The following is a 26,133-nucleotide window of genomic DNA, read 5'->3' as shown; positions in this document are numbered from 1 at the left end:
CCCCGCCCGCAGCGGAGGAACTTGTGATTGGTCTGTTCGAACGGTCACGGGGCGGGGCTCGCGGCCCGGGCCCGCCCCCGTTGCCGTGGTGACGCCGGGCCGGGGCCGCGCGGCCCCTCTGGGAGCGCTGGGCCCGGCCCGGCCCGGCCTCGTTCGGTTCCGTTCCGCTCGGTTCCCCCGCCGCTGCCCGGCCCCGGAGCTTCGGCCGTGCGGTGGAGCCCGGGCGCAGGATGGAGGCAGCTGCTGTGCCAGGCCTGCCCGTGCCCCGAGCGCAGCCCCGCGGAGCAGCTCGGGCCGTGCGTTGCCGGGGCTAATTTCAAATTACTTTTTTGCAAATCTGCACAGACCCCCGAAATGGGAGCAGAAAAAAGCACAGGCACCAAGGGTAATTAACACTTCATTCTCTGAAGGGTTATCTGCAGATCATTGCCACCCCACCCAAATTGTCCTCTCGTGGGACACCCCTCATGCAAGTACCCAGTTCCTTTAATTCTGACCCATTTTTTTCACACTTTGGACAGTGTGTAACACAGCTGTTACTACAGAGACCTCTCAAGGAAGGGAAACCACGTGTAGCTGTGATAAAGAGCCACAGTAGCAATTAAAATGATCCTTAACTCGCTCTATCTGTGGCGGATGGTTTCAGTGGAGCCATGTCCAAACCTCATCCCTGTCTGGCCTTCCTGGGTGTCTGCTGATGCCTCCAGCTCGGTGTTGCTCAAGCAGAGCTCCCAGCTCCTCTCAATCCCAGCTGACATCCCCACACCTTCACTCGGGCCCTGGATGCCATTGTGTGATCTGGAACCCTTTATCCATCTCACCGGGAATGGGGATGGCTCCTGGTCAACAAGTCTGTGCTCTCACTGTTCCTCCTAGCAATTAACAAGTTCATCCACATTCCAATTGCCTTCCATTTTGATTATCCCACCATTGTCCAGTCTGAGCCAATGAATTCTCAGGGTCATCCAACTTTACTACCACTGCTACTCCAAAGGCATTTTATTATTGGTATTATTGCAAATATTTCACAGATCTGTTTGCATTTGGACCGAGTGCAAAGTCTCACAGATGGAAAGGACAGTTCCACTGGCATCTGAGCCAAACAGGATGGTGCTGCCTGGCCAGCCCTGGGCTCAACCCACCCCACAGGGACCTGCTCAGTCCCACCACGTCCACACAAAGCTGTTGTGCTGCGTGAATTTTAGTACTGTTTTGTGAGGCTGAGTCCAGTCATCCCAGAGCTCTGGGCCCTGCCAGCTGCAGCCAGGGGCTCCCTGGGACCTGCCCTGTGCTGGGGCAGCTCCAGTGCCTGCCCTTACTCCCCCACTGCTGCCAGACAATGTCACCTGCTCTTCACAAGGACTTCTGCTCAGGTGCCCTAGGTGACACTTGTGCTGTGCTGTTCCCTGTCCTTCTCAAAGGCTGTTTTTCGATGTGTGCAGCTGCTGAGACTGCCAGATCAGGCTTTCCTCTGGAATTAACCAGCAGTCTCATTACTTCCACGGGAGATTGTGGAGCCTGCACCAGCAAGCCTGGAAAGGTGACAGGGACACACGGCCACCGGGCCAGGAACAGGCACCGACAGGAAAAGGAACCCTGGGAGCACCAGGGAACATGCACGGCTCTGGGGGACCGGGGTGTGAGGTGGGGGCCCCTGAGGGTGGCCGGGCTCAGCTGCTCGCCCAGGCAGCCGTGTAGGGTCAGCCCAGGGCTACCCGAGCTCCGGGATAACCCACGGTCAGTCACTGCCCTGTGCAGCTGTTACCTCTGTTTCAGGTTCCTCCCGTTTGCGTTTGTACATCGAGTGCTACCCGGCAGGTTTGTTTTAAAACCATCAAACAAACACAAGCCTCACAGTGTTTCAAGCAAGAAATCGGAATTAAGATCGGCGCGATCCCCATCGGAAAAGCCTCCCGTGTGCGGCTCCGGGGAGCGCTGCAGCCGCTGCGGGTGTCGCCGGTACCAAGCCGGTGTTTCAGGGCCTCGGTGGCCGTGTGGGCCGGAGCCCGTGCCCGCCGCCGTGTGTGACTGTGACGCTCCCGGTGCCGCTCCCGGCGCCGCCGCCCCGCCCGTTCCGCGCCGTCACTTCCGCAGCCGCGGCGCTTCCGGGTCGCGCGCGGCCCCGCGCCCGTCCCGCCGGCCCGGACCCGGAAGCGGCTGCGCGGCCCCGGCCCGGCCCCGGAGCGGCGGCGGCGACGCCGGTAAGTGCGGGGTGGGGGGGGGCCGGGGCTGCCGCTCCCCGCGGCCCCGCGGGCTGCTCCGCGCCGTGACCCCCGGTGGTGCTGCCCGGGCCCGCCGCGGGACCCCCGCCCGGTGCGGTGCCCGGCCCCGGGGGGTGTCAGCCCGCCCGGGACATGGCTCGGGGCCGCCCCGCGGGGTCCGGGCCGGGAGGAGCCGGGCGAGGGGCGAACGGAGGAGCGGGTCAGACGAGCGTCCGACAGCGAGGGCAGCCGGGAGCAGGTGAGTGGGACGAGCGGCTGGAGCGGCAGAGCGGGCGCGGGCCGGGCGGGGACCCCCGCGCTGCGCTGGGAGCTCCGGGGGCCCGCAGGGTCTCAGCCCGGTGCCCTCACTTCGTGGGAATCACCCCTCACACCCCCCGTGCCCCTGTCACACGCACCCTGTCCCTTCTCCTGGCTGCTCCTGCAGCCCGCAGGGGAGGGCTCTGCCTGCCCAGGTGTTCCCAGAAGGGCACTTTTGGCACGATCGCACCCAAATGTGTTGCTGGACGGGGCTCTCATTTCTTCACCTGTTGGCGAGTGCCATCAGTCCTGGCGTCTGCACCGCAGGAACAATGTAATGGAGCAGGAAAGGTGTCCGGGAGACACGGCAATGAGTCGATTTCAGTGCTAGTGGAAGTTTGGTGATTGCCTAAATGGAGATGCCAGAGCCAAGCTTGGATTTCCTGACTGGGTTCTACACAATTTTAGGTGTCAGGGGGATTATCAAGTAGATGCAAGGCTGGGAATTAGACTCTCTCAGTTACGTTTCCAAATTCAGAACAGCTCCATTCACGGACACTTTTTTGGGTTAGATTAAAAATAAATTGAGATCAGCGTCTACATATAGACTTGTACTGAAATAACTGAAGCAGGGAATTAGAACCAATTTAGTACGTTTCTGTCTCAGTCATGTTTCAGGTCTCTGTTATTACACTCTTTCCTCATCTGTTTGTTGGTTAAACTGTTTCACCCAGTTGCAACAAGTAGCAAGTGTTAAAATAACAAATAACAAATGTTAAAATAACAAGTAACAGCTGCGATCTTGTGTGCATTTCTTGTTGGATCAGCAAAAGCCTCAGCAGGTGAAGCAGCCTGGCACAGGGATCTGCCTTACACATTCTGTAGCAAGAATTTTGCTTCTGAAGTTGTGAGCATGAAAAGTAGACACTCGTATGGAAAGGTCAGTTATAGCAACAAATGGGACATCAAATGAACAGGATACGAGTCACAGCCCTGGGTAGGACCAGCCCATCTCCCATGTGGCAGCTCTTTTTGGAGATCACAGAGTCATTGAGGTTGGGAAAGCCCTCCAAGACCATCAGGTCCAATCTTTGACCCATCCCCTCCTTGTCACCCAGCCCAGAGCACTGAGTGCCACGTCCAGTCATTCCTTGGACACTTCCAGGGATGGGGACTCCACCACCTCCCTGGGCAGCCCCTTCCAATGCCTGACCACCCTTTCCAGGAAGAAATTCCTCCTGATGTCCACAATTCCTTCTGATGTCTAAGGGCAAATGGCACTTGCTGAGGAAGGCGGGGAGAGCTCAGGCTCTCTTCAGTTCTTGCCTTTCAGGTGCTGGGAGGGGCAGGTTTGAGCTGTGGGGTGCAGGGGTGTGGGAGCAGAGCTCTCACAGGGCTGTTGGTGTGCCCCACACCCGGGACGTGCCGTGCAGGGAACTGCTGCCTCAGCTGTGGTAGCAGCAGTTCTCGAGGGCTTTTCTGTTAGTGCCTCTGACACAGACCCCAAGCTGTGTTTTAATATTAATTGTGTGTGTGTGTGAGCTGAGGAGCTCCATATAACTGTGGTGCCTGGCTGTTCACTGTCTGTCAGCTCAGTTTCTTATCCAAGGCAGCACAAGGGCAATCCCTGCCTTGTTGTATCTAAACCCCTTATTCTAAAAGCAAAACAAAGCTCCTTGAATATGTTTTGTGTGCTGTTGAAGGAGACAGATCCAAAATTAAAAGCCAGAGGAACGGCAGATTCATGTTTTGCTGGAGAAATGTGAAACTGTCTGGTTCCATTTGACATAGAGTCCCAAAGGGGCTGGAGGTCTCAGGCATTTTTAAGTAGGTCCATGAGCATTTTTGAAGTCAGAAGCAGCTCGCACCCTGTTATATTCTAAAAAAATAAGTGTCATTTTAATGGAATAAAAATGTTTTCATGCACTCAGAAGTACAATGGCAACAAACAGAAGAAAATGCAAACCCAATAGTGTTTGTTTTGACAGGTGCTGCTGTTTAGTGCCCAAACCCCGGGTGAACCCAAGTGCCCAGCAGTGTCGGGGCCCAGCGAGCCCCTCTGTGGTGCCAGTGCAGAGCTGTGCACAGGCTGTGCTGAGGATCTGTGGGCTGGCTGGACCTACAGCATGTCCCAGGCTGTGTCCCAGGTCCAGCCAAGGCGACCTCCATGAGCCTGGAGACCCCTCTGTGCGTAAAACCCAACCAGTGCAGCAGCTCTCAATACAGACAGTAAAAAGGTGAAGCTTTCTGCTTTGTTGGGTTTTTTAAGATTGAAGCTTGCACAGGTGTTTATATTTCTTAGGTTTTTTAGGCTGTGGAATACCCCACTGAGAAGTGACAAAACAGAAGCTCTAGTCTAATCTTTGAGCAGTTCCAGCCTGTGCTTTCATCCTTCTGTCTGTGAGAAGGATTTATTTATCACAGAATTTTATTTATCACAGAATCCCAGAATGGTTTGGGTTGGAAGGAACCTTAAAGCCCATCTCGTTCTACCCTGTGCCATGGGCAGGGACACCTTCCACTATCCCAGGATTCTCCAAGCCCCATCCAACCAGGCCTTGGACTCTTCCAGGGAGGGGGCAGCCACAGCTTCTCTGGGCAACCTGTGCCAGGGCCTCCCCACCCTTGCAGGGAAGAATTCCTTCCTAAAATCTAACCATGCCCTCCATGAGGGCATTGCTCCTTGTTATATTACTGCAGGCCCTTGTAAATAGCCCCTCTCTGTCTTCCTTCAGGGACTGGAAGGACACAGTTAGATCACCCCTGGGCCTCCTCTTCTTCATGCTAAATAATCTCAGTTCTCTCAGCCTCTTCCCATAGGAGAGGTGCTCCATCCCTCTAATGGTCTTGGTGGCTTCTTCCAGACTCGCTCCAACAGGTTGATGTCCTTTAGGAATAAATGTTCAAGCTCAGCAAATTGTTTTTAAAGCATTTTAGGCATATGAGTGACAGCTCATGTTCCTCGTAAAAGTGCAGTTGTTGAACATGTTCCTTCCCAACTTTCCATGAAAAAGTCCTGTCAGCTTCACCCGCTCCTGGACAGGGACTGCTGTTCCCCATTCCTGGAAAAGAGCCTTCATCAGGAATAAGAGTAAAGGGAAGTGGTAATGTGTTATTTAAAAGGTATTCTGTGTTTGTTACTTTAAAGTCAGAACAGTTAAGCCTCAAAAATTAACTCAAATACTCAGATATTTTTTCTGGATAGTAAATTCTCCTGTACACATGCTGTGAAATTGGGTCATGGGGGCTCGGGGGTGGTGGGTCACCCCAGTGTGACCCTGCAGCTGTGGTGTGTGTCAGGGAATGCCTGCAGCCAGCATGAAAAACCAAGCATAATCAAGGCATTAGAAATTAAGCAAAGTGTTTGCACATATTTAGATGAGGCAAAGCCCAGGCAAGATGCTGCATCTCCGAACGGCCTCGCTCCCAGCATTCAGCACAATATCCGAATGAAAAATGACAACACTTTGTCATCTGTTCAAATTGATATTGCACTCTCGGCAGTGACAGCTGAAAAGGCCCACAGGTGCCATATAAAGAGGTGACCATGTTGTCATATTTCATTTAGGCATCCCTCTGCAAAGCCATAATTACCTAATTAGGTTGTTAATTAGGAGATTAGCATTTCACTATATTGATAGAATGCTCTTTGCAGGCACGAGTCTAGATACAGATTTGTCTGCCCTAATTTATAATCTCTGCATTTTTTATACTTATTTATTTGCTTAAAATCTTGATGCAAGATAGCTCAGGTTAGTGGAGAATCAACTTGTCCGCAATTGAATGAAGATTTGACAAGATCAGGAAAGAGGAGAGCGAACACTTTCCATACATACCCCAGTATTTTCTCCCTCCTCTAAAGCTGAATAATTAAAATATCGGAATTGGTGTAATTTGCATCCTGATTAATATGACAACAAAAATATAGCCAAATTCCAAGCAGTTCAGAAATACAGAGCTAATGCCAGATTGATTTACAGGTCTGGAAATGAACAAATAATTTGTTGGAAGTTGTGTGTAATGTAGTGTTTGCTCATCATAACTTCCCAATTCCAGTCTCCCTTGTGAGAGAGCCTCTTTAAATGACTGTAAATGATTATTTCCTTTCTAATGATAGGACCCAGAGTGTGAGTGACAGCTTCTCCAGATAAGTATTCACTCTTAAATGCACTTGAGCTTTTGCTGAAACATAGACTTGAATGTTCATATATTGGAGTTCACTTTCCTTTATCCTGCATGCCCAGGGTCTGTCTGCGTTTGAGGGGTTGATTATTTGTGCTGCTGCAAATGCAGATAACCAGAACCATTTCTTTTGCAATTGCAGACAGAAGTTCACTGGGAAATTATTTCATATAACCTGAATCATAAATTTTGAAGTATGTTTGCGCCATCCTGTTCCTGCTCATATGACGTTGGGGGGGAAATCAATTTTTACTTCTAATCTGCTCATCTTTTTCATTAGTTTTTAAGATCACTTTAAAGAGCTCCAGTCAGAGGTGTTTGAGTCCAGTGACTATGGAAGCCCTTGAGTGATAAGATGACCTGTAATGGTATATAATTCTTCCAGCCTCCTGTTTGGAGTTTGTTGGTAATTATTTTGGATCCAGGTCATACCTTCCACAAGTTGTGTCTTTGGAATATTTTTGTTTACCTTGAATTGTTTATTACTTCTTCAAGGAGGGTAGTGAATTAAAACATATTTTCTTCTAAAAAAAAAAAGGAAGCTACAGCTTTGCAGAATAGGAGAGAGGAAATTTTTTTCCTACTTCTCACTTCTTATTTTATAATTTAGAGAGGAAAATGTCTTGCAGGAATTGGCTTGAGAGTTTTGTGAAGAATTTAGAGCTGCTTTTAGCCATTTGAACTGAAGGATTCTTATTCCATTGAAATTGGTGGAATTTCAAAGTTGTAGCTCTTTCCTGCAGCAGAACATTTTTAGTTGCTTTGCAGTTTTCTCTGATTTTATTGTTTCTTACATCTTGTTTAGAGGTCTGTGAGCAAATTTCGTTTGTGCTCTGTGTGATATATTTTAAAGCATGAAAGGCAAAAATACCAACACTTTGTGTGAGGAAAATATTTCCTGTACTCTGAGCAGTGGTGGATGCCATGGAAAGGCGGTGCTGCCTGGGCACTGTAGGATCAGTGTCCTTCAGGTGAAGAAGCCCCGGTGGCAGCACACGGCGTTCGGTTTCTACCCTGGAGTCTGTGAACTCCTCACGGGTGCGGGAGTGCCTGTTTTCACTAATGTCACTTTGCCAAGCAAAATCCATAGTTCTACTGGAAAACCTGTCAGGAGCCTGCGGGTGGGAGCAGGGCCGGGAGCAGTGGGTGGCAGGGGTGGGGTCCTGCCCCAGTGCTGGCAGGTTTGGAGGTGACACACAGCCTGGGGGCACCTGTGCAGGTGTGGGGGCAGTGACGAGACCCTCGTGCTGGGCGGCGAGAGGGAGGGGTTTTATCAAATTCAACCATGTGTGTTTGAAACAAGCCAGAAAATTCGTTCTAAAATAACTGTTTTCCCAAAGGTAAGGTAAGCTGCACTCAGCATTTTTCATGCTCAAGGTCAGTGGGTTGCTCTGAGAACAGCAGTGGGCAGGGGCTGACACCTGGTCACAGTCCCCCCAGTCGGTGGGTCCAGCACGGAGCGGGGTCCCCGCTGTGCCTGCTGCCGTCTGTGCTGGATGGGAAGGATGGCAGTCGTGAGGTATGGGTTTAACTTGTCCTTTCCCCTTATCTCACACTTGCCTTGGTATCTCCTTGTCACCTGAGTAGGTTAACATGCAGATATGAATACTTCGGGTGGGGTTTTGGGTGGGGAAAGTGGAAAGCGAGACAATATTTTAATAAACACAGTGCATCAAGCAAGCGGGAGGGTCACAAGAACAGTTAACATGTTGTGATGATGAAGTTGCCTCCCCAAATTCAGCTGTGTGTTTAAGGTACAATCTGTATAGCTGCAGATCCTTTTTCAAGACCTTTGTGTCACCTCCTGAGAGCGGGATCGTTTGTTAGCGCGCTCTGAATTCCTCATTGTGTGCCGGGTTATGAATGAGGCTGATCTGCATAAAGCCCTGCTTGCCTCGCTGGGAGAGTCTGTCGCTGCCATAAATATAGCCGTGGGGTCCTGGAAGAGGAATACTGCCGATAAAAATAGTAGACTGAGATGCAGCTGTCTGATTCTGCTGCAAAGTTCCTGTGAATCCTGGCGAGTCGTTCAGCCTCTTGATGGTGCAATTTGACATCTTTGGGGATGTTCTGTAACTGCAGAAGACTGATGGGGGGCTGTGCTCCCCAGGGGCCTTGGGGCACAGCAGGAACACAGCAATGGGACCGGGAGAAGGTGAGAAGGCACATTCATTGCTGGGGTGTTGATCAGATAATGCACAGAAAGTCAGACATGAATAATAAAGATCAGGAAGAAAGTGAAGGGCTCTGTCCACCTGTGTGATGAATCACAGGTGTTTGCCAATCGAGACCCCAGCCTGTGTATCCTTTAGTACAGAAATACTGTTAAGGTTTTAGAGTTTTCACGTTGCTTTTTTAGTTTTTAGTGTTTGCATACAGTATGTTTGACAGCTGTCTCCAAAGTGATTTATTCAATAGTACAATATTATTTGTATAAGACAAGTATTAAAAGAAATTTTTTTTTTAAATTTATGATTAAAGAATGTATAAGTTGCTGATGCTCAGAAAGTCCCTGAATTCCATTAAATTTATCTCCTTTGTGTGGATGCCATGATGGTGTGTGGGTGTAGGAGTGCAGAAAGGGTGTGCTGGCAGATCTCAGCAGATCTAGAAATTGATCTTGGATCTGTAATTTTGCAGAGACTGATGATGTGGAGCCTTGGAGGTGTTTGTGTAAGATTTTGCAAAACTGAACTTTGTTTCTCTGAGTTCTTTCCCATCTCTGGAGGTCACTGTTCCTCAGTGCCATTGAATCATTTATCACCAGGAAGAACCTTTAGAATTGTGTAGGTTGCAACTATTAAATCTGACATCAAAGTCTGAACTGAATTTTGGATTTTGTGGTCTGAACTTTTTTTCTGGATTTTTTTTAAGGGTGTTAACTGGTCAGAGAATTTCTAGTTAATATTAATTTATTGACAAATTAGTTTTAATATGTCCCTTTGAAAATTCTGAAGAGGAGGAAGAAAAAAATGTGTTTGTGTTAAACTTTAGAGTTTGAAACAGAACTTCTGGCACTTTCTCACCATTCAGGTTTCTGGGAAAAGCCATTGCACATGTACAGTTGGGAAGAAGCTTGGCTGATTTAGCACATGACTGTTAATGACAGGAAGTCGGGGTGCAGAGTATAAAGGTAAAACTCTCGCATCTGCTGTTACATGTTGTTAACTCCCTCAGCAGACATTAAATCATTTCAAGTACAATAATAGTGTGGGAGGTAAATTAACTAACCATTAACAATCTTATAAATACACAATTAACATGCCAACATTTATATGACACATTGATGGGGCAGCAGTAATTTTTGATTGGGAGTTTGCAGACCTTTCCAGTGCCTGAGGCTGTTGCTTATTTAAACAAGTTTTTACCGCTTGCAGGTACGTGTGGCCTTTCCTAATCAGCCAAGTAGAAAGAATTCAGTTTCAAGAACATTCTCAATGCACATTTTGGAATAGCTGTGCACTGTGGTTGTGTCTGTGCTCTCCCAGCCACACCACACTGGTCACACTGGTCACACTGGTGCAGCGTCAGGGCCTCGAGCACATCAACGATACCTTCGAGTGGGACATTTCCTTGTGGCCTCTCCCACCAGGGACAGCAAGGGGACCTTTCAGGAGCAGCCCTACTTACTCTGATGGAAAGAGTCAGAAAATTAAAAATAGAGCATGGAGTCACAGCGCTGCCAAGGCTGGCAGGAGCCTCTGGGGATCCCATCCAACTCCCAGCTCCAGGCAGGGCCAGCGAGGCTCTGGGCCATGCCCAGTTGGGCTTTGAGGGTCTCCAAGGATCCTGCTGGAGTGAATTTCACTAATAGCATAATTTATTACAATGTATGGTAGCAGTAGTATATTAATAACCGGCAGCATGTCAGGTTTATTTCTCTACCATTCCTTTATTGAATTCCTTCTCGCTGCTGGGTCTGTTGTTAAATATATTACTTCTGAATTTGTCTATATTTTTTAAAGCAGAAAGGGGACAGTCTCTCTCAAAAAAAAAAGGGAGGAGAAAAAAAGAGTCTAAAATTCTCAAGGCTGTAAGTCTCTATTTATTGAGTGTTGTAATTAGAAGATGTCGATGCTTGCTGTGGGGAGGACACATCTAGGAATGGTGGGTTTGCAATTTACAACAAACCTTCACAATTTGCTTTTGTCATGGTTAGATGAGTGTCCAAATAAAGGTTTACTTTTGCTCCCAACTGTTTAAATGCCAAAGCTGCTCTCTAGGCCTCTCTGTGTTAACACACCTTTCCATACACCTTTCCCCTTGGACGTGTACAGAGGAGATGGTGAAATGTGTTTGCTGCTCCTGGAACAAGCTTGGCTGGTCCTTTCTTCCCCTTCCCTCTGTTAGAATGTGCTAGGAGAAGAGCAGGCTGCCTTTACCAGATTTTCATGGGATGTGGCTTTGTATGATTGAAACATTCCTTTTCCTGTGGTATTTTCTTTTTGCCGACAGCAGTTTTGCAAGGACAGGGGATTGTGGTGTTTCGGAGCTCAAAATCCCAAACACACACACTGAGCTCTGTAGCCAGGTTAAAGTGTTCTTCTCTGGTTAGAAAAGCAGTGGGGGTTTTGAACTTCTGGAATTTACATCTAGTCTGCCCTGTGTGTGAGCTCAGACTGAGCCCCTCTGGCCTCCTCAGGTGGAGGGGTCTCCCTTGAGCTCCTTTGAGCTCCATTGAGCCGCCTGTGGCTCTGCTTGGATCCTGCTGGTCCTGCTGCCTGGGTTTGCTGGGCCTGGTGCTCCTGAAGCTAGTCACCAATGGACCCCCTGCCTGAACAGGAGGAATTGCTTTTTTTCTTTTCAGTTTATTTTCAGCAGGTCATTTTTTGATCCAGCTCACGGGTCCACAAGCTCTGGTGCCAGCTTTGGGAGGTGGCAGAATTCCTGGAGCAGGGCCAGGCAGGGCATGGGGTTGCCCCTTTCCAGAGTTAGCCCAGGCTTGAATTAAACTGACATAACTACAAATCCACAGCTGCAGAAAATCAGATAAGAGTGTGAACGTGGTTTGGGTTTTGTGGTTTGGGGTTTTTTTCCTTTTTGCCCTCTATTTTGTTTCGTAAGGCCGCTTGAGTGTTCTGAATGAAATATTTTAGGTAAGTGGCAATTACTGTTGTTAAAGTGCTTTAGAGCTCAGGCATGTGGTATTTGGTCACAGAGCTTTCTCTGTGTTACAGCAGTTGCCCTGTGTGAAGCACCATGCAGCAGCAGATGTTCAATATTCTGCCCTGAGACACTAATCTCTTCGTGTTTGAAGTTTTTCCTGGAAATACAAAAACTGAAAAGGGTCTATAATAAGGTAGTGAAAGAGTTGGTGTGTAGAGGCAGAAGAAAATCAGTAACACAGTTATTTATGATGGGTAAAAAGAATTCCAAACCCCTTGTCTGGTTTTGTAAATTGATTAGTTGGAATGGGCAGATGTTTCTGGTGTGTATTTTCTCACTGTCCTCCTGTGTGTAGTACTTGGGGTATTTTGCCTTATAGCAATTATGTGTTGTAGGGTACTGAGACCTGTCTGTAGGTGTCTGTTGTGTTCTGTTGTCCTGGGACTCGGGTTTCAGGCTGTCCTCCAAGCCCACTCTTCCTTAATTGGATCTCAACAACCAGTGTAACTTAAGTAGACTGGAGCAGAATGCAAATAATTCACCCTGAGTCAGTCAGGGTTTGTGTATCCCAAATAACCTGCTGGAATCAGGGGGTTGGGCTATTTGTGTTTGGGGGTTTTTTCCTAAAACGCTGCGTGCATTATTTTTTAGGTACGAGTGTCCATGAAACAAGATGGAGAGAAGATAGTACAGTGACGGGGGGGACTTGTGGACAGAATGGCTTTCCTGGACAACCCGACCATCATCCTCGCTCACATCCGGCAGTCGCACGTGACCAGCGATGACACGGGGATGTGTGAGATGGTCCTCATCGACCACGATGTTGACCTGGAGAAGTTCAATCCCTCGTCAGCATATGGGGATAATGGGTCAGAACCACAGGGGAGCAACGGGGACACTCAGGGCTATGTATATTCCCAATCAGTCGATATTACCTCAAGCTGGGACTTCGGGATCAGAAGACGATCAAACACAGGTAAGGGATGTTTGCAGCAGCATCAGCCTTTGTATTCAGTCCCTTAGTCTGGCTCGTGTGGATAAATCAGAGCGTGACTGGCTTGGTGTCTGTCAAACTTCTCCTTTTGTAACGTCGAGGCCCTTTTGTAGAAGGACACATAATGATTCAGTTACTTTACTGTGCTGTCACCTGAGCTTTAATTGCTGTTTTACCTATTCCTGTACAGAGGAACATTGAGTTAGTCAGTTTTATATATTAAAAAAAATCAAGTTGTAAAAGACATCAAATCTAAATCCAAAGTACACGAACAGCCTTTGATATTTCTATTGTTACTGTCTGGAGGGGTGTTAACTTTTGAACAGGATAGTTATTTTCTGAGAAAAAGTCTACCTAGTGAGGCATCAAATGTATCTGTTATAAAAGAGAGGAATGAAGTTTGATGTGAGCCAGTGAAGGGAATGATTTGTCTGTATTTTGTCTCCTGACATTTTATTTCTGAGAAAAACCTTGAGCTAGGGTTTAAGCTAACAAATTAGAAAGTTTAAGGGTGAGTACCTTTGCAAAATATGCTCAGTCTGTCACGACTGGCAGAAAGCTGCCCCGTCTGGTGTTTTATATCAGGGATATCCAGACTTCTGCTTAGACCTGAGGAATATTATGAACAGGCATTCTGTGATGTAAAATACAGATGAGAAGGTTGGTGTAGGGTGGTCAGTACTGAGTTCTTTTTTTCTGTGTTTCAGTATATCTTTTTCCACATGGTTTCTGCAGGTATTATAACACCACCTAGAGCTCAGAAAGCACCTCTGTGCTCTGGCTTGCCAGGGAATGTGTGCGGTGTTGGAGAGACTGAAATGCCTTTTACAAGGAGGAAGTTGTCAAAAATTCCAGGAAAGCCAGGGCAGCGGAGAGTGAGATTTGGAAACAGGCTGAGTTCCAGCCCGAAGTGCCAGGAAGGCCTGGTGGGAATGCAGGGTGCCAGGTTGCCAGTGCTGCCTGGGGCTGGGAGAGTTCCCTGGATGGTGGAACTCGTGAGGAAGGAGAGGCAAAGTTTGAAGTTTTATAGAATTGCTTCAAAAACATAACTCTGAAGGATTATTTTGCCAAGGGAGCAGACCATTTGAATTATGGATTGAAGCCATTTCAGGTGCCAACTGGGGGCATGTTCTAAAGTCGTGGCTGAGACACTAAGGGAGAGGATTTTCTGCCTTTTCCCCTGGCATGGCAGGTGGAGACTGGTCTGTGTGAGGCGTTGGGTGTGGGAGAGCAGCAAACTGTGGGTCCTCTGGTGAGGGGGAACAAAGGCTCAGCTCATACTGACAGTTACTGAAGCCACAGTGGCATTTGGTCAGTGACACTGTTCACACCTAAAGCTTTCACTGGCTGCCTTAAATAATTCACATTTCTAGTAGGTGCTGATCATTCCTTCTAGTTTGGTGTTGCTGTAGCACAGTCCCACAGTACATGGTTGTCTGTGGTCAGCTGTAGGTGCAAGAAGAGGATGGAGTCAGTGAAGATGGTGACTGTGCTTAAGTACATTTGTTTTGACAAGAGGTGAAAATATCAAACAGGGTACAAATAAGCCTTATTCTTCCTTCTAGTGTGCAGTTTTTCCTTTATCCCTTGTTTACATGTTGATCTAACAGATCTTTTACGATGGCCTGTTTGGAAAGAAAGGCTTTTGGAAGGTAATTTTGAGTTACAGTCTGGACAATAACTGAAAAAATGTGGGTTTTTTTTCTTTATATCTTTATATTTTTCTTTATATATATGAAATATCTATGCTACAACAGTGTTTTCCCAATATTTAAACTTATGAGGAGACATACTTTTCTTATTTCTTTAAGAGGAGGCTACCTAGAGGTATTCAGGTTATCATATCGTGTTGACTTAAATGGGAGATACTTATCAAAGTCCCCATTTGTGTTTGTACCTTAAACTGCCTGTTACAGCTGTTAAACCTCAAAGGAGTATTTTTTCTCAGTTCCCTGGTTGAGAGTTTTTATGGGGGCAAAAAAAACCCCCTATTTTTGTGTCCACAATTCAGTTTAAAGGCTTAAATGTAAAAGAATAACAACAGAAGGGATAGAAAATATTTATTAATTTTTTCTAATTGCTGGAAGGGCTCAAATTGTATCTAAAAATCATCAGAGTAATTTAGCATTTTAGAATCTCTTCTGCAAACCCATTTTAGTTAATGAATTATCTCAATACATCAAAATTGCTAACATATCCAGCAAATTGTTTCCTTCAGGGGTCAGCATTGTTAGTTCTACTTTCCAGTCTAATCTGCTTATTTTGAGTGGACACTTGGTGACACCAGTGCTCATCTTGGGGTCATTGTCTTGGCTGGCCTCCATCAGGTTTGTTCCCCAAGGAAGCTCTTACTGTTAACAAGAAGGTGATTTAAGTTGTTGTCTGGTACTGTGGGCTGCAAGTTCTTTGGTGTCAGAACTATTTGGGGCTTTTCTTCCAACCATATTTTGAAGATGGAGTCAAAATATACGTAAAGAAATATTATATTCATTTTAGGATTTGACTAATGTTGTGAAGATACAAATCATTTATTTTACTACCTATAAACTGTTTCAGCCCACTGAAGAAAAAGCTGTGCTAATTTATATCGCTTTGACATTTTATAATTTTCATGATTTTTAGATAAAGGATTTTATATTTAAAACTTTAATAGTCTAGTCTGAGTTCATTTATCTTTAATTTTTGAAACGGGTAGAGTAATTCATAACAGTAATTTTATTCCTGTAATGTAATATTCACTTCAGTTCATTTGTGCATTAAAATTCCTTTAAGACCGTTATTAATGATTTATATAATGAAATGTCATATTAATCACAGAAGTTTTCACATTTTATTATTCTCTTCCATGTTAATACTATCTTTATGATCTCTATTAATGTTTTATATCCTCTAATTTCAATTATAAATCAAGAACATTTTCATGTTTTTGTTGGTATTTGCTTTTCAGGGGTGCCACCTTTAAAATTTTATGACTTTTTCCCCTACATATGCAGTATAAAACATCTTTATTCATATAAAGGTAGTTAATTATGTCTTTGTTTATAGTAAACTTTCATTGACAAACTTATAGTTGTAATATTTCTTTTCAAGCTCAGAGACTAGAACGTCTGCGGAAAGAGAGACAAAATCAAATAAAATGCAAAAACGTTCAATGGAAAGACAGAAATACTTCTTGCTCAGGTAAAAGAAAAGGTCTTCTATTTTGCTACTGGTTTTATTTCTGCCTTCAGTGGGTGCCACGTTTGCAGTGTGTAGTTTTCCCTGAAGCTTTCCAAGCACAGGAGGTCCCAGTTCCTGGGGTGCTCTCCGGGGCGGTGCCGGGACCGGGACATTCCAGTGTTAACAAAGGCAAAGGGAAGGAGAGAGTGCTTGAAACCCGGGTTGGTCTGAAGTACCTGGAGTGGCTGCTTTGTCTCTGGCTCTGAGGTGTTACCCCGGAGGTTGTGCTCTCTCTCATCCCTCACATCATCCACTCCTCGGGCGGGTGCTGGCCCAGGGAGGGGACCTGGGGGTGGCAGAGCCCTCGGTGTCACCTGGGAGTGAGGGGACAGGACTCTGCTCCAGGGGCAGTGCTTGGCAGGTGTCTGCATTCCAAGTGCAGGATCAGCATCTCCGGGTGGCTTTCCAGCCATTCCCAGTGGTGTTGGTGCACAGGCTGCGATGAAGGATTTTGTGGAGTTTATTTCTATGGAATATTTTTGTAGTTAACTTTTTCAGATAGGGTGGAAATCCGTAGAAATAACGAGTGTATATATGATCTACTTAAATGCAAGCATAATAAATGCTGCCTTAGCTTATCTGGCCTTTCCTTGGTAAAACTATTATCAGTGATTTCTCCAAAAATATTCGATTCTTTTTTTTAATTATATAATTAAGTATTTGTGACTGGATGTTCTACACAGTTTAAACTGTAATATATGAAATTAAAAATCTGTCTGAATTCTCCTATTTTAGAGCTCAGTCTAGTCTCTATTTCTGTTGTGTTTGACACACATTGAAACCTTTGTATGGTCTGTCATGCCTACTTCTTTCAAAATTTGTGTATATCTTAATGAGGTCCCTCTGTAATCTCCTTTTTTTGCCTAAATCCTCATATCTCCCTGGCTGTCATTTGCAGAACCTTCTCCAGCACTGTAATATCTTTTTCAGAGGAGTGAACAAAGCTGCTCACATGAGCAGCACAGTTGCACTAATCCTTAATTCAGTGTTCAGCTGTGGTGGATACCCCTGTTAATGCATTCTGAAATGTTTTTGCCTTTCTCCTTCTGTGAGCAGAGTTGTAGGTTTTAAAGGTTAATCTACCATAACCTCCAACTCTTTGCTCAATATTTTATAGCATTTGCCCAATGATGATGCAATTCTCTCTTTCCCTCTGTCCTGGTTGCTGTCCCTGCACACTGACCTGACTCACACTCAGGTTCCTGCAGAGTCTTTGCCCCTCGTGTCATCCCATTCCTGTGGGCTTCTCCATCACACCTCATTCCTTTATGTGCTGCCCTGCAGACAGACATCATCTGGCCCCAGCAGTGAGAGTTGTCCCCTCTGAGGAATGTGCTGGGGTTGCAGGCAAATAGATCAGTGCCTGCCTGCTGCAGAACAGATTTAAATAAAAAAATAAGTTATGTAGAAACTCCAGGCACTCGGGGTCTGTTGGCAGAGCAGATTGTCCTTCTCTGCTTAGCCACTGAGATTTGCATGAACAACAACACTGCAGGAAGAGGGCTGGAGAAAGAGGAGCCCTAAAGGGTATTCACTGCAGCTTCCTCTTCACCATGTGTGTGAGAGAGGCATTGTCCACTCGGCTCCTTGAGTTTGGGGTTATGGAAAAATACGTGTGAAAGCAACAACAGACAGAGCTGTTCTCAGAGGGGAGATGTGGCTGTGACCGTGTTCACCTGTGCTTTAGGCAGAGTTGAGCCTGTGGTTGACAGTGTGCAAACCAAAAGGATGCTGTTATGTCGTGTGTCACTTGTTGTGGGGATGCCTCACTGTAGGGAGAAAGTCTCACAAGCATTCCTGCTCTCCTACAGTGGGGTGTGTGACCATCATTGGAGCCATCTGGCAATTGAGTATTTTTTGTGATTCCTATTTCTTATTACTGTGTTCAGAAACAAAAGTACCCAAACCAGGGTTAAGGGGAGTGAGAGACCAGTAATTTTGTATGTGGTAATGAGGAGGAAAAAAGGCTATTTATCTACTGCTCCTGTGTTTGCCTGTGCCATGAGACAGGCTGACTGTTGTGCCAGGGTGAGTGAGAAGGATAAGGTGGCAGTGGTGTGTGGATTGGAAAAGAAAGCCTCCGTGCCTTTGGAGTTGGTCAGGGGGTTATCACATACAGGGACATTTCAGGGAGGGTGACTGTTCTGCTGTGCCCCAGATCCTGTCACCTTCCCGTGCATCAGTTTTTCAGTAAAACAGAAAGAATGTTTTGGCTTCATGCAGTGAAGAGATCAAATCATGTCAGTAAAGAATCTGGGTCCTGAATCACAGAATAGCTGGAGCTGGAAGGGATCTCTGGAGATCAGCCAGTCCAACGCCCTGGAAGGCAGAGTCACCAGAGCAGGTGACACAGGAAGGTGTGCAGATGGGTTTGGAATGTCTCCAGAGAGGGAGACTCCACACCCTCCCTGGGCACCTGTTCCAGCTCTGCCACCCTCCAGGGAAAGAAGTTCTTCCTCATGTCGAGGTGGAACTTCTTGTGGTTTAGTTTGTGGCCTTTTCTCCTTGTCCTGTTGCTGGGCACCACCAAAAAGAGTCTGGCACCATCCTCTTGACATGTAAACCAAATACAGATATGCATGCAAAGGTTACTCCTTTTTATAAAGCACTGTGTGTTTTCAGATGAAAGGCAGTGCATTTATATCTGACGTAGGTTCATTTCAGAGCATATAAAATGCAAATTAACAATGTATCGAGGGAATCTTTCCCAAGCCTTGCACTCAGCCTGTACAGAGTAGCTCCTGTAGCCAACACACTCACCAAAGCTGGAAAATCCATATAGCATAGACTAAAATTTCCTTAGAGACAGAAGATAAAAAGCTTGCTTTTACACTTGAACCAGTAAAACCATTATAATGGGTTCCAAGGTCCTTTCCAAATGCCCAAAAAATATCAGTTGAAGATAATACTCCAGCATAATGATAATTGAGATTTAAAAAAAACAAAACAAAACAAATAGGTATTAGAGCTTGTTACCAAAAAACCCCAACCCAACGGGGTGAAAGTGGCCACATTTAAAGGGATTAAATAAAGCTTTTTTGGTTAATTGCAGCCTCTCACAAGCCTCTTGGGGATCTCTCAGTGCCAGTATTTAGCACCTCTGCCAACTGCCTGAATTTTCAGGCAATCTGCTGATAAAAATAAACTGAGCTTTTGACTAGTTATCATTTGACAAGTTTTAATTTTGCACTCTAAGAAATAAACCAACTCCCTGCAGACCAATTCCCGGGTCATTCCACCTTGGGAGCGGGTCCCTTCCAACTCCGCGTGTTCTGTGGCTTCCCTGGAGCAGCAGGATGGAAATCTGTGAGCTGTGAGGGAATCCAAGTGCAGGAGGGTCGGGCTGGGCGAGCTGGTGTTGGTTCTCAGGCAGTGATTGATGGAGGCTGGGGGCTCTTGGTTCCTGGAGCAGATGTGGGAAACCTTGTCCAGGTTGAGTCCCAGTCCCTTGCAGATGAGACCCGCTGGTACTGATGTGCTGAACCACCCCAGGCTCTGTCCTGATTTTATAGTGGCCATGTAACATAAGAAGCCCTAATTTTCAGGGTTTTTTGAAAGTATGCCTGTAAATTTGGAATTAAGTTGTTGCTGGAAATTCAGCTTGTCCAAGAATTTTATGAGCCTTCACAGACCACACAAAAAACTCATGAACTCACATCCCCTTTGTTTTTAGAAAGCTTTTTTTGTTTTTATTGTTCAGACTGTTGGTCTGGAATGGTGGTTTCAGGTTTGACATTTTTTTAAGGGGAGGCCATATCCAATCTACCATGAGAAGTAAAATCTGCAGAAATGGTTGGTTTGGCTGAGGTGCAGTGCCCAGCCTGGTGCTGGCAGCACAGTGACATTATAGTGCATTGTGGGGCAGTGTGATCCTGTCCTGTGGTGTGGCCAATGTCACATGTTACAGGCCCAGTTTGAACTGCTTTTGCATGGTGTGTTATAGATGTGTCAGCAGTTCTTTTCCAGAGTATTTCCTATTCATTTAGGAAGAGGTAGGCAAGCAGAAAGACAAGGAATGTGTCATTCTCTTGATTTTTATCTTGACTCAAATGGAACTTATACTGGTCTGTTCTATTCTCTGTATGGGAAAAATTCATCTTTTCCTCAGCCTAAACAGTAGCATTGTTCAAACTTCTTAATGGTTTCATATCTTTGGGCTATGAAAGAATGGTGGTAGATCCTGCCCTGCTGAAGCATTTGTTGTTTTATATATTTTATTTTGTGCTCCCTTTTATGATATTATCTCTCTGTGGTAAGAGCAGCCTCTGTACATCTCCTCTAATCTCTTTTCTGATCTGCAGCCGAGGAGCTGAGCTCCCTGTTTGAAAAAAAGAATTTCCGAGTGAGATCGCCGTGCTCTGGGAAGCAATCCATCCTGTCTGTGCGGCTGGAGCAGTGTCCACTGCAGCTCAACAACCCCTTCAACGAGTACTCAAAATTCGACGGCAAGGTCAGTGACCCGGGGGGTTTTATCTCAGGTCCAGGGACCCCTGCCCTGACAGTGCCAGGCCTGGGGCAGTGCCCTGTGCACTGACTTGTGCAGACTCTAATTAGGCTTCATAGCAGCCCATCAGGTATTGCAGGTGGTTATCTGGGACCATGCAAATGTAACAGTTCCAGGTTTGGTGGGACCATTTCTCCCCTTTCCATTACAAAATTCTGGCCTTAGCATTAGGCTCCCTTACCTTGCTGTTCCCTTCTCCAGCAGGTTAGTGAGGTGCACCTTTGGTGTGGCAGAGTCATGGGACATCTCTCTACAGCTGATGGTGAGACCCTTTGTATAAATGATTGGTTATTTGGCATTTAAACAAACCTGTTCTGGCTATCCACATCAGAGCACTTGCTGGATATTCCATGATTTGTGTCTTCATCCTCAAAGTGCTCCAGTGAGAGTGGGAAAAGCCTCTGTCTGTTTTGAGGTGGAAAACTGAAGCATCAATAGGTCACTGTCTGGGGCAGAAGGAAGCACTAATCGATGTGTTTCTGCACGAGAGCTCATTTGTGTAACCCGGGGAGGAGACTGGCTGTAAACCTGGCAGGTCAGTTCATTCCTTGGCCACATCCAGTTCAGGAGATGGATCTGATATCACTCAGTAGTGGATAACTATCTTCCCTGTACTCCATATTGTGAAATATTTTTCTTTGTCATCAGCTCCAGAAACTGAAATATAAACGTTGGTGTGATGGATCAGTGTCGTATTGTTCCAAAACAATTATAAATACTGCACAGATCTGTTTTCTGCTGGATTTGTTTGTGGAATCTCCTGTGGGAGGATGAAGTTTGAGCTTCATTACCATTGTGATGGAAGAATTTTATATTCTGTTGAATATTCTTGAAGTGGAAAGTCAGATCTGTAATTCCACTGGAATATCTAGGAGTATCTGGAATATTTGGGAAATGATAACCTTTGAACTGTGAAGTCCATGTAGCAAAAGCTCCTCTATTGTGATTTTGTACTTATTAGCATATAGCAGTTAGTGCTGACTAAGGTTTTCACAATTCCTGGCCTCTCTGGTGGGTGACAGCAGCACTCTCATGCTGACAGCAATGAGAGACTGTTTTTCTAAACTCCAGTTTTGCTGTTCTTGTGCCACAAAATTTCAGTTGGGCAAGCATTTAATTGTACTTCCAGCAGGTGTGCACAGAGGAAGTAAAAATAAAATACTTCTGTATTAAGAGAATTCTATTGTAATTCAGTCATGTCCAAGTCTTGTTTCTTGGAAACCTGAGGAATTTTGAGGCATTTTTCCTTCTCTCTTTGACAGTCCAAGCTAATTTGTACTGTGTTAATAGAAATTGTAGTTGACTGTAATGAACACCTTAATTTTCCTGTATTCAAATCAGATACTTTTAGCAGGTGTTTAGTCCATTGGAAGGGAGTTGCATTCCACATGTTAGTTTGAGATATTAATGAGATACCTCAATGTCACTCAATTTGTGATCTACAAATCAAAATACCTTCTCCACATTCCAAAATACTTGAATGGGCATTTTGTTGGAGTATAATCTCACTGTAGTAATTTTCACACCATAGTTTATGTTACTCTGGTTAAGTGTGTCAATAGTTTGCTTACAAAATTTATTTGCTATACTTCTGTATGTATTGTCTAATTTAAATACCTGGTTGATCATCTGAGATAGAGAAGAAACATAGTACAATTGTGAGTTATTTTACTTCAGTTCTGCAGTATTTTCAGACATTAATACAGAACCAAAAACATTGAGATTTTAAAAATTATTTTTAATGGAATATTGTAGGTCTCATATTTATTTTTATTGATAGTAGATGAGCAGTTTTTCACAGAAATACAATTCTTTCAGGGAATAGTGCATGACTTATTTACATAATTAACAGAGCTGCATATCTCTGGGGGAAATGATCCATAATTGGGGAGAGGCGGGGGGGTGAGGAGGGGCTGGGGGCCTAATTAAACATGTCTTAAAAACACCCTACTTAATTATGTATTTACTCAGGGGATCACAGTGGCTCTGAAATCTTTACAGCTGTAAGCAGGCCCTTGGTTTATGCACAGTTGGGCTTGGTAGTGCAGGTTTCAGGGTGTGCAGTAACTCTCATTTTTGGTGTGTGGGTGAAGCAGGAGCAGAGCTCAGTGTTGCTGTGTCCAGCTCTTTGTCCCTGTCTGTGCTCCTCGTGCTGGCTGGTTCCACTGCTTTCACTTACCACTGACTCGGGTCCCTGACTGACCTGAAGTAGAACAAACCCTCCTCAGGGGCCTTCCTCCCTGCCCCCCAACATCTGATGTGTTGTTTTCAGCTTTCCAGTTCAAATCAGAACACCCTGGGAGCTGTGATAGCAACCGGGACAGTGTAGTCAGTGCTTACATCCTGCAGGTGTTTTCTGCCAGATTTAGTGTCTTTTTCATAACCACTTCTGTGATTTTATGAAATAGTAAAATTTTAAAGCACTCTAATTTCTTCCTGTCCTGATCAGTTCATCCATTATCAAAACAGTAGAGAATATTTCTTATGAAATGCTACTACAATGGAGGCATTCTAAGCAGCTCAAAAATTCACACAGTTTGCCTCACCACTACTCAGGACAGATCTGTGGATTCCTGTACATTATAAAACTTCAGCTCTTAACTAAAGCCATACATAGAGTAAATAACAAAAACCACAGTAAAATAAAAAAGCACACAGTAACTACTCTTCACTCTTTCTTCAAGTTTTTCCTTAAAATAGTTAAAGTAAACCTCAGCCCTGGACCTGTTTGCATGTTTTGTAAAGCACGTGGGTTGTACATCTTGGTTAATAAATCCTGTAAACTCTTTCTAGGAATATTGTATGAAAAGAACCTTTAATTCTTTAAAATTTCTACTTTCACGGCTAGTTGCAAATGGAGTTGGAAGAAAATCTGGCTTTTCTGAACTTATGGAGTTCTGTAGGTTTGCTTGACTACTGGAGATAATTTAAAAAAAAAAATTGGTCCATGTAACTTTTGACTGGACAGATGCTAAAAATCCTATTGTGAGGAATGTATTGCTACAAGGTTTCTGGTGGCTAATTTTGGTGATGGGTTAAAAACCAACAATTTCTCTTGTAGCAACTGTTTTAAAAATGATGCTGTAGCAAGCATGGGGGAAGGGATAATTCATGAGTGCTAATTGCTAGGCTGTTAATTTTCGTAAGTGTTGATAGAAGCAGTTCCTTAAATTAAACTTTGTTTAAAATGTATCAGGGGAAATATTCCACAATGTCGGCCCGAAGTGAAAATTAATATGAATGCTGTGGCAATTAACACGTACTGGTTAATAGCTTTTAGCAGCATTTTGGGATGATAGTCCTTAAATACATTTTTGCATGCTGCTCTTGTTTCAGTCTTGTTTGACTGTATGCTGCATAATCATGAACAAATGTTTTGCACAATCCCCAGTATTAAATAGTTTTACTCAAAGAAAGTAGATAAAGAACTTAAGAAGAAGCAATACTGCTTTAATTAATATGGAAAATGTGTAAAATAATTAATCCAGGATTAAGATCTCTGTGTGGAAAAAAAGCATTTTTTTATTTAAATGTTTTGCCCCTAAGCTGAGTTGAATGATCCTCATTTGAATCTGAAATAAGTTTGCATAGGGGTTGTTTTTAAAGCATTGGCTTATTCTGCCAGTTGTAGGAGTTTAAATACCACCTGCACTCTAGTAAGACACTTGAAATAAGGATTTTTATAGTGTTATCACTCGTGTAATATAATATATATGTTAACATATGTGATATAAAAATGCAGGTTCAGTATTTAGAATCATGGAATCATTAAGGTTTGAAAAGACCTTTAAGATCATCATGTCCAGCCATCAGCCCAGCACCACCTCCGTGCTCACCACTGACCCGTGTCCCCAAGTGCCACATCCACACATCCTTTGAACCCCTCCCAGGCGGGGGCCCCACCACAGCCCGGGGCAGCTGTGCCAGTGCTTTACAGCCCTTTCCAGGAAGAATTTGTTTCTAACCTAAACCTCCTGTGGTGCAACTTGAGGCCCTTTGCTCTCGTCCTGTTCCTGGTTGCCTGGGAGAAGATACCAATCCCCCCTGCTATCCCCTCCTCTCAGGCAGTTGCAGGGGGCACTGAGGTTTCCCTGAGCCTTGTCTGGCTGACCCTGGATTTGTGCTGGGAGGCTCCTGCAGTGGCTGTGCTGGGCAGTGCTGCTGAGCCCTCCTGGGCCACCGGCCTGGCCTCGGGGGAAGGAGATTGCTGTTCTGCTGAAATCGAAGCAGTCCTTCCCTTTGGTTTTTGGTTGCATTTCATCTGGATTTCAGTTTGCTGGAGTGTCCTCAGGGAGCTGCCGGGGCTCCAGCAGCGGCTCTGCCCGGTGTGGAGCCGGGGGTGTGAGCCCGGCCGGGCGACTCCAGAGCAGCTCTGCTTTGGCCTCTGGGGCTGTGCCTGTCCCTGCCCCTGTGCCCGTGTTTGGGCAGGGCCAGCGTGTGGCTCTGTGTGGTCACCGTGCTGCCCCGTTGGTCAGTGTGTGGCTCCCTGTGGTCAGTGAGCTGCTTCACGTGGTCACTGTGCTGCTTTGTGTGGTCAGTGCGCTGCTTCAGCAGGGTCAGTGTGCAGCCCCCTGTGGTCACTGTGCAGCCCCCTGTGGTCACTGTGCAGCCCCCTGTGGTCACTGTGCTGCTTCGGGTGGTCACTGTGCTGCTTCGGGTGGTCACTGTGCTGCTTCGGGTGGTCACTGTGCCTCTGTGCAGCCGTCTGGCAGCAGAGGACAATGGGCAGACCCAGGGGTGCCAGTCGGGGTGAGCAGCCTCAGAGTGGGTTTTGGTGAACAGAGGCTGCTGCTTTTGCTCAGCCCGGTTTAAGGTCTTCACTGCAGGTGTCCAGGCACATGTGATGGGATCTGCTTTCCCTTTGGTGCCTGGCAGCTCCCCGGGGCAGTTCTCACCCAGCTGGGGAAGTGGGGAGGTGAATCTCCCCTAACACCGGGGCTCTGGTGACATGTGTCACTCATGATGTGGGGTTTCAGAACTCTTTCTTGTGTGTAGCATCAGGTGCTCTGCTGTACAGGGGTGATTGCAGTAATGCTTTTGTTAAGCTGAAGATTCTTAGCTGAAAAGTTGCCACTTTCTAAAGTAAATCATCTTTCATAATACATGGTTAGCACGAGTCGTGCTGATGGCTGAGGTGCAGTTCAGAGAAGACCCCTCTCTTGGGAATGCCAGGTTGGTTCTGTCAAAGCTGTGATCATTTTGGTTCCTGATCAGTCACTTACCTGTTCCTTTGCCCCTGCATATTCTGTGGGGTTTGCTGGGCAGAGAGAAGCCCCATAGAGGGACCAGTTAAATACTGAAATGGAAGTTAGAGCACGGAGCCCTCGGTTTCCATCCAGGGATTAAAATACATTAAAATTGACGTGCGAGTCACTCCTGCCCTCTCTGCTGGCTCTCTGTTGCTGGGATTGCAATGCCCTCCCCAGCCTGCATCCCTGTGGTACCAGGAGATATATATGGAAGGGGGATCTGGCTCTGGTCCTGGCTAATTGCAGTCTTTGCAGTCACTGAGCTGAGGCAGCATTCCTACTGTAATTGTGCTTTCCAAAGGATTTCATTGTCCCGTGAAACCTGTGCCCAGGCATTCCCATGTCAGGATGTGGTATCAGTGCCACCACACCTCTGTACACTGAAATTCTGGGTAAGATAGACTTGGAAGTAAGTTTTGA

At 45.8% G+C, this 26,133-nt stretch overlaps 1 protein-coding gene and 1 long non-coding RNA gene across 4 annotated transcripts in view; both read left to right on the top strand.

Annotated features, from left to right (window-relative positions):
- Positions 1–151: 151 nt before the first annotated feature.
- On the top strand, positions 152–622 carry LOC113998569. Its single transcript, XR_003544500.2, has 2 exons — positions 152–385; positions 522–622. It is a non-coding gene; the product is annotated as an uncharacterized LOC113998569 (long non-coding RNA).
- Positions 623–2,162: 1,540 nt separating this feature from the next.
- MAPKAP1 (MAPK associated protein 1) overlaps positions 2,163–26,133 on the top strand; it is an 88,539-nt gene continuing 64,568 nt past the window's right edge. For 2 of the 3 annotated variants that reach the window (XM_039383645.1, XM_027741341.2), the window contains exons 1-4: positions 2,163–2,201; positions 12,399–12,723; positions 15,832–15,921; positions 20,262–20,410. In XM_039383645.1, the coding sequence (XP_039239579.1) occupies positions 12,465–12,723; positions 15,832–15,921; positions 20,262–20,410 (498 nt within the window). In that variant the 5' untranslated portion in view covers positions 2,163–2,201; positions 12,399–12,464. Of the gene's footprint in view, positions 2,202–2,353; positions 2,461–12,398; positions 12,724–15,831; positions 15,922–20,261; positions 20,411–26,133 lie in introns of those variants that run through there. The other variant, XM_027741342.2, reaches the window with a different exon arrangement.

This window comes from Pipra filicauda, unplaced genomic scaffold (assembly GCF_003945595.2).
Source record: "Pipra filicauda isolate LSUMZ 115617 unplaced genomic scaffold, ASM394559v2 scaffold100_size2392355_pilon, whole genome shotgun sequence".
Taxonomy (NCBI): Eukaryota; Metazoa; Chordata; class Aves; order Passeriformes; family Pipridae; genus Pipra; species Pipra filicauda.
This window is presented reverse-complemented; position numbering and strand designations above follow the sequence as displayed.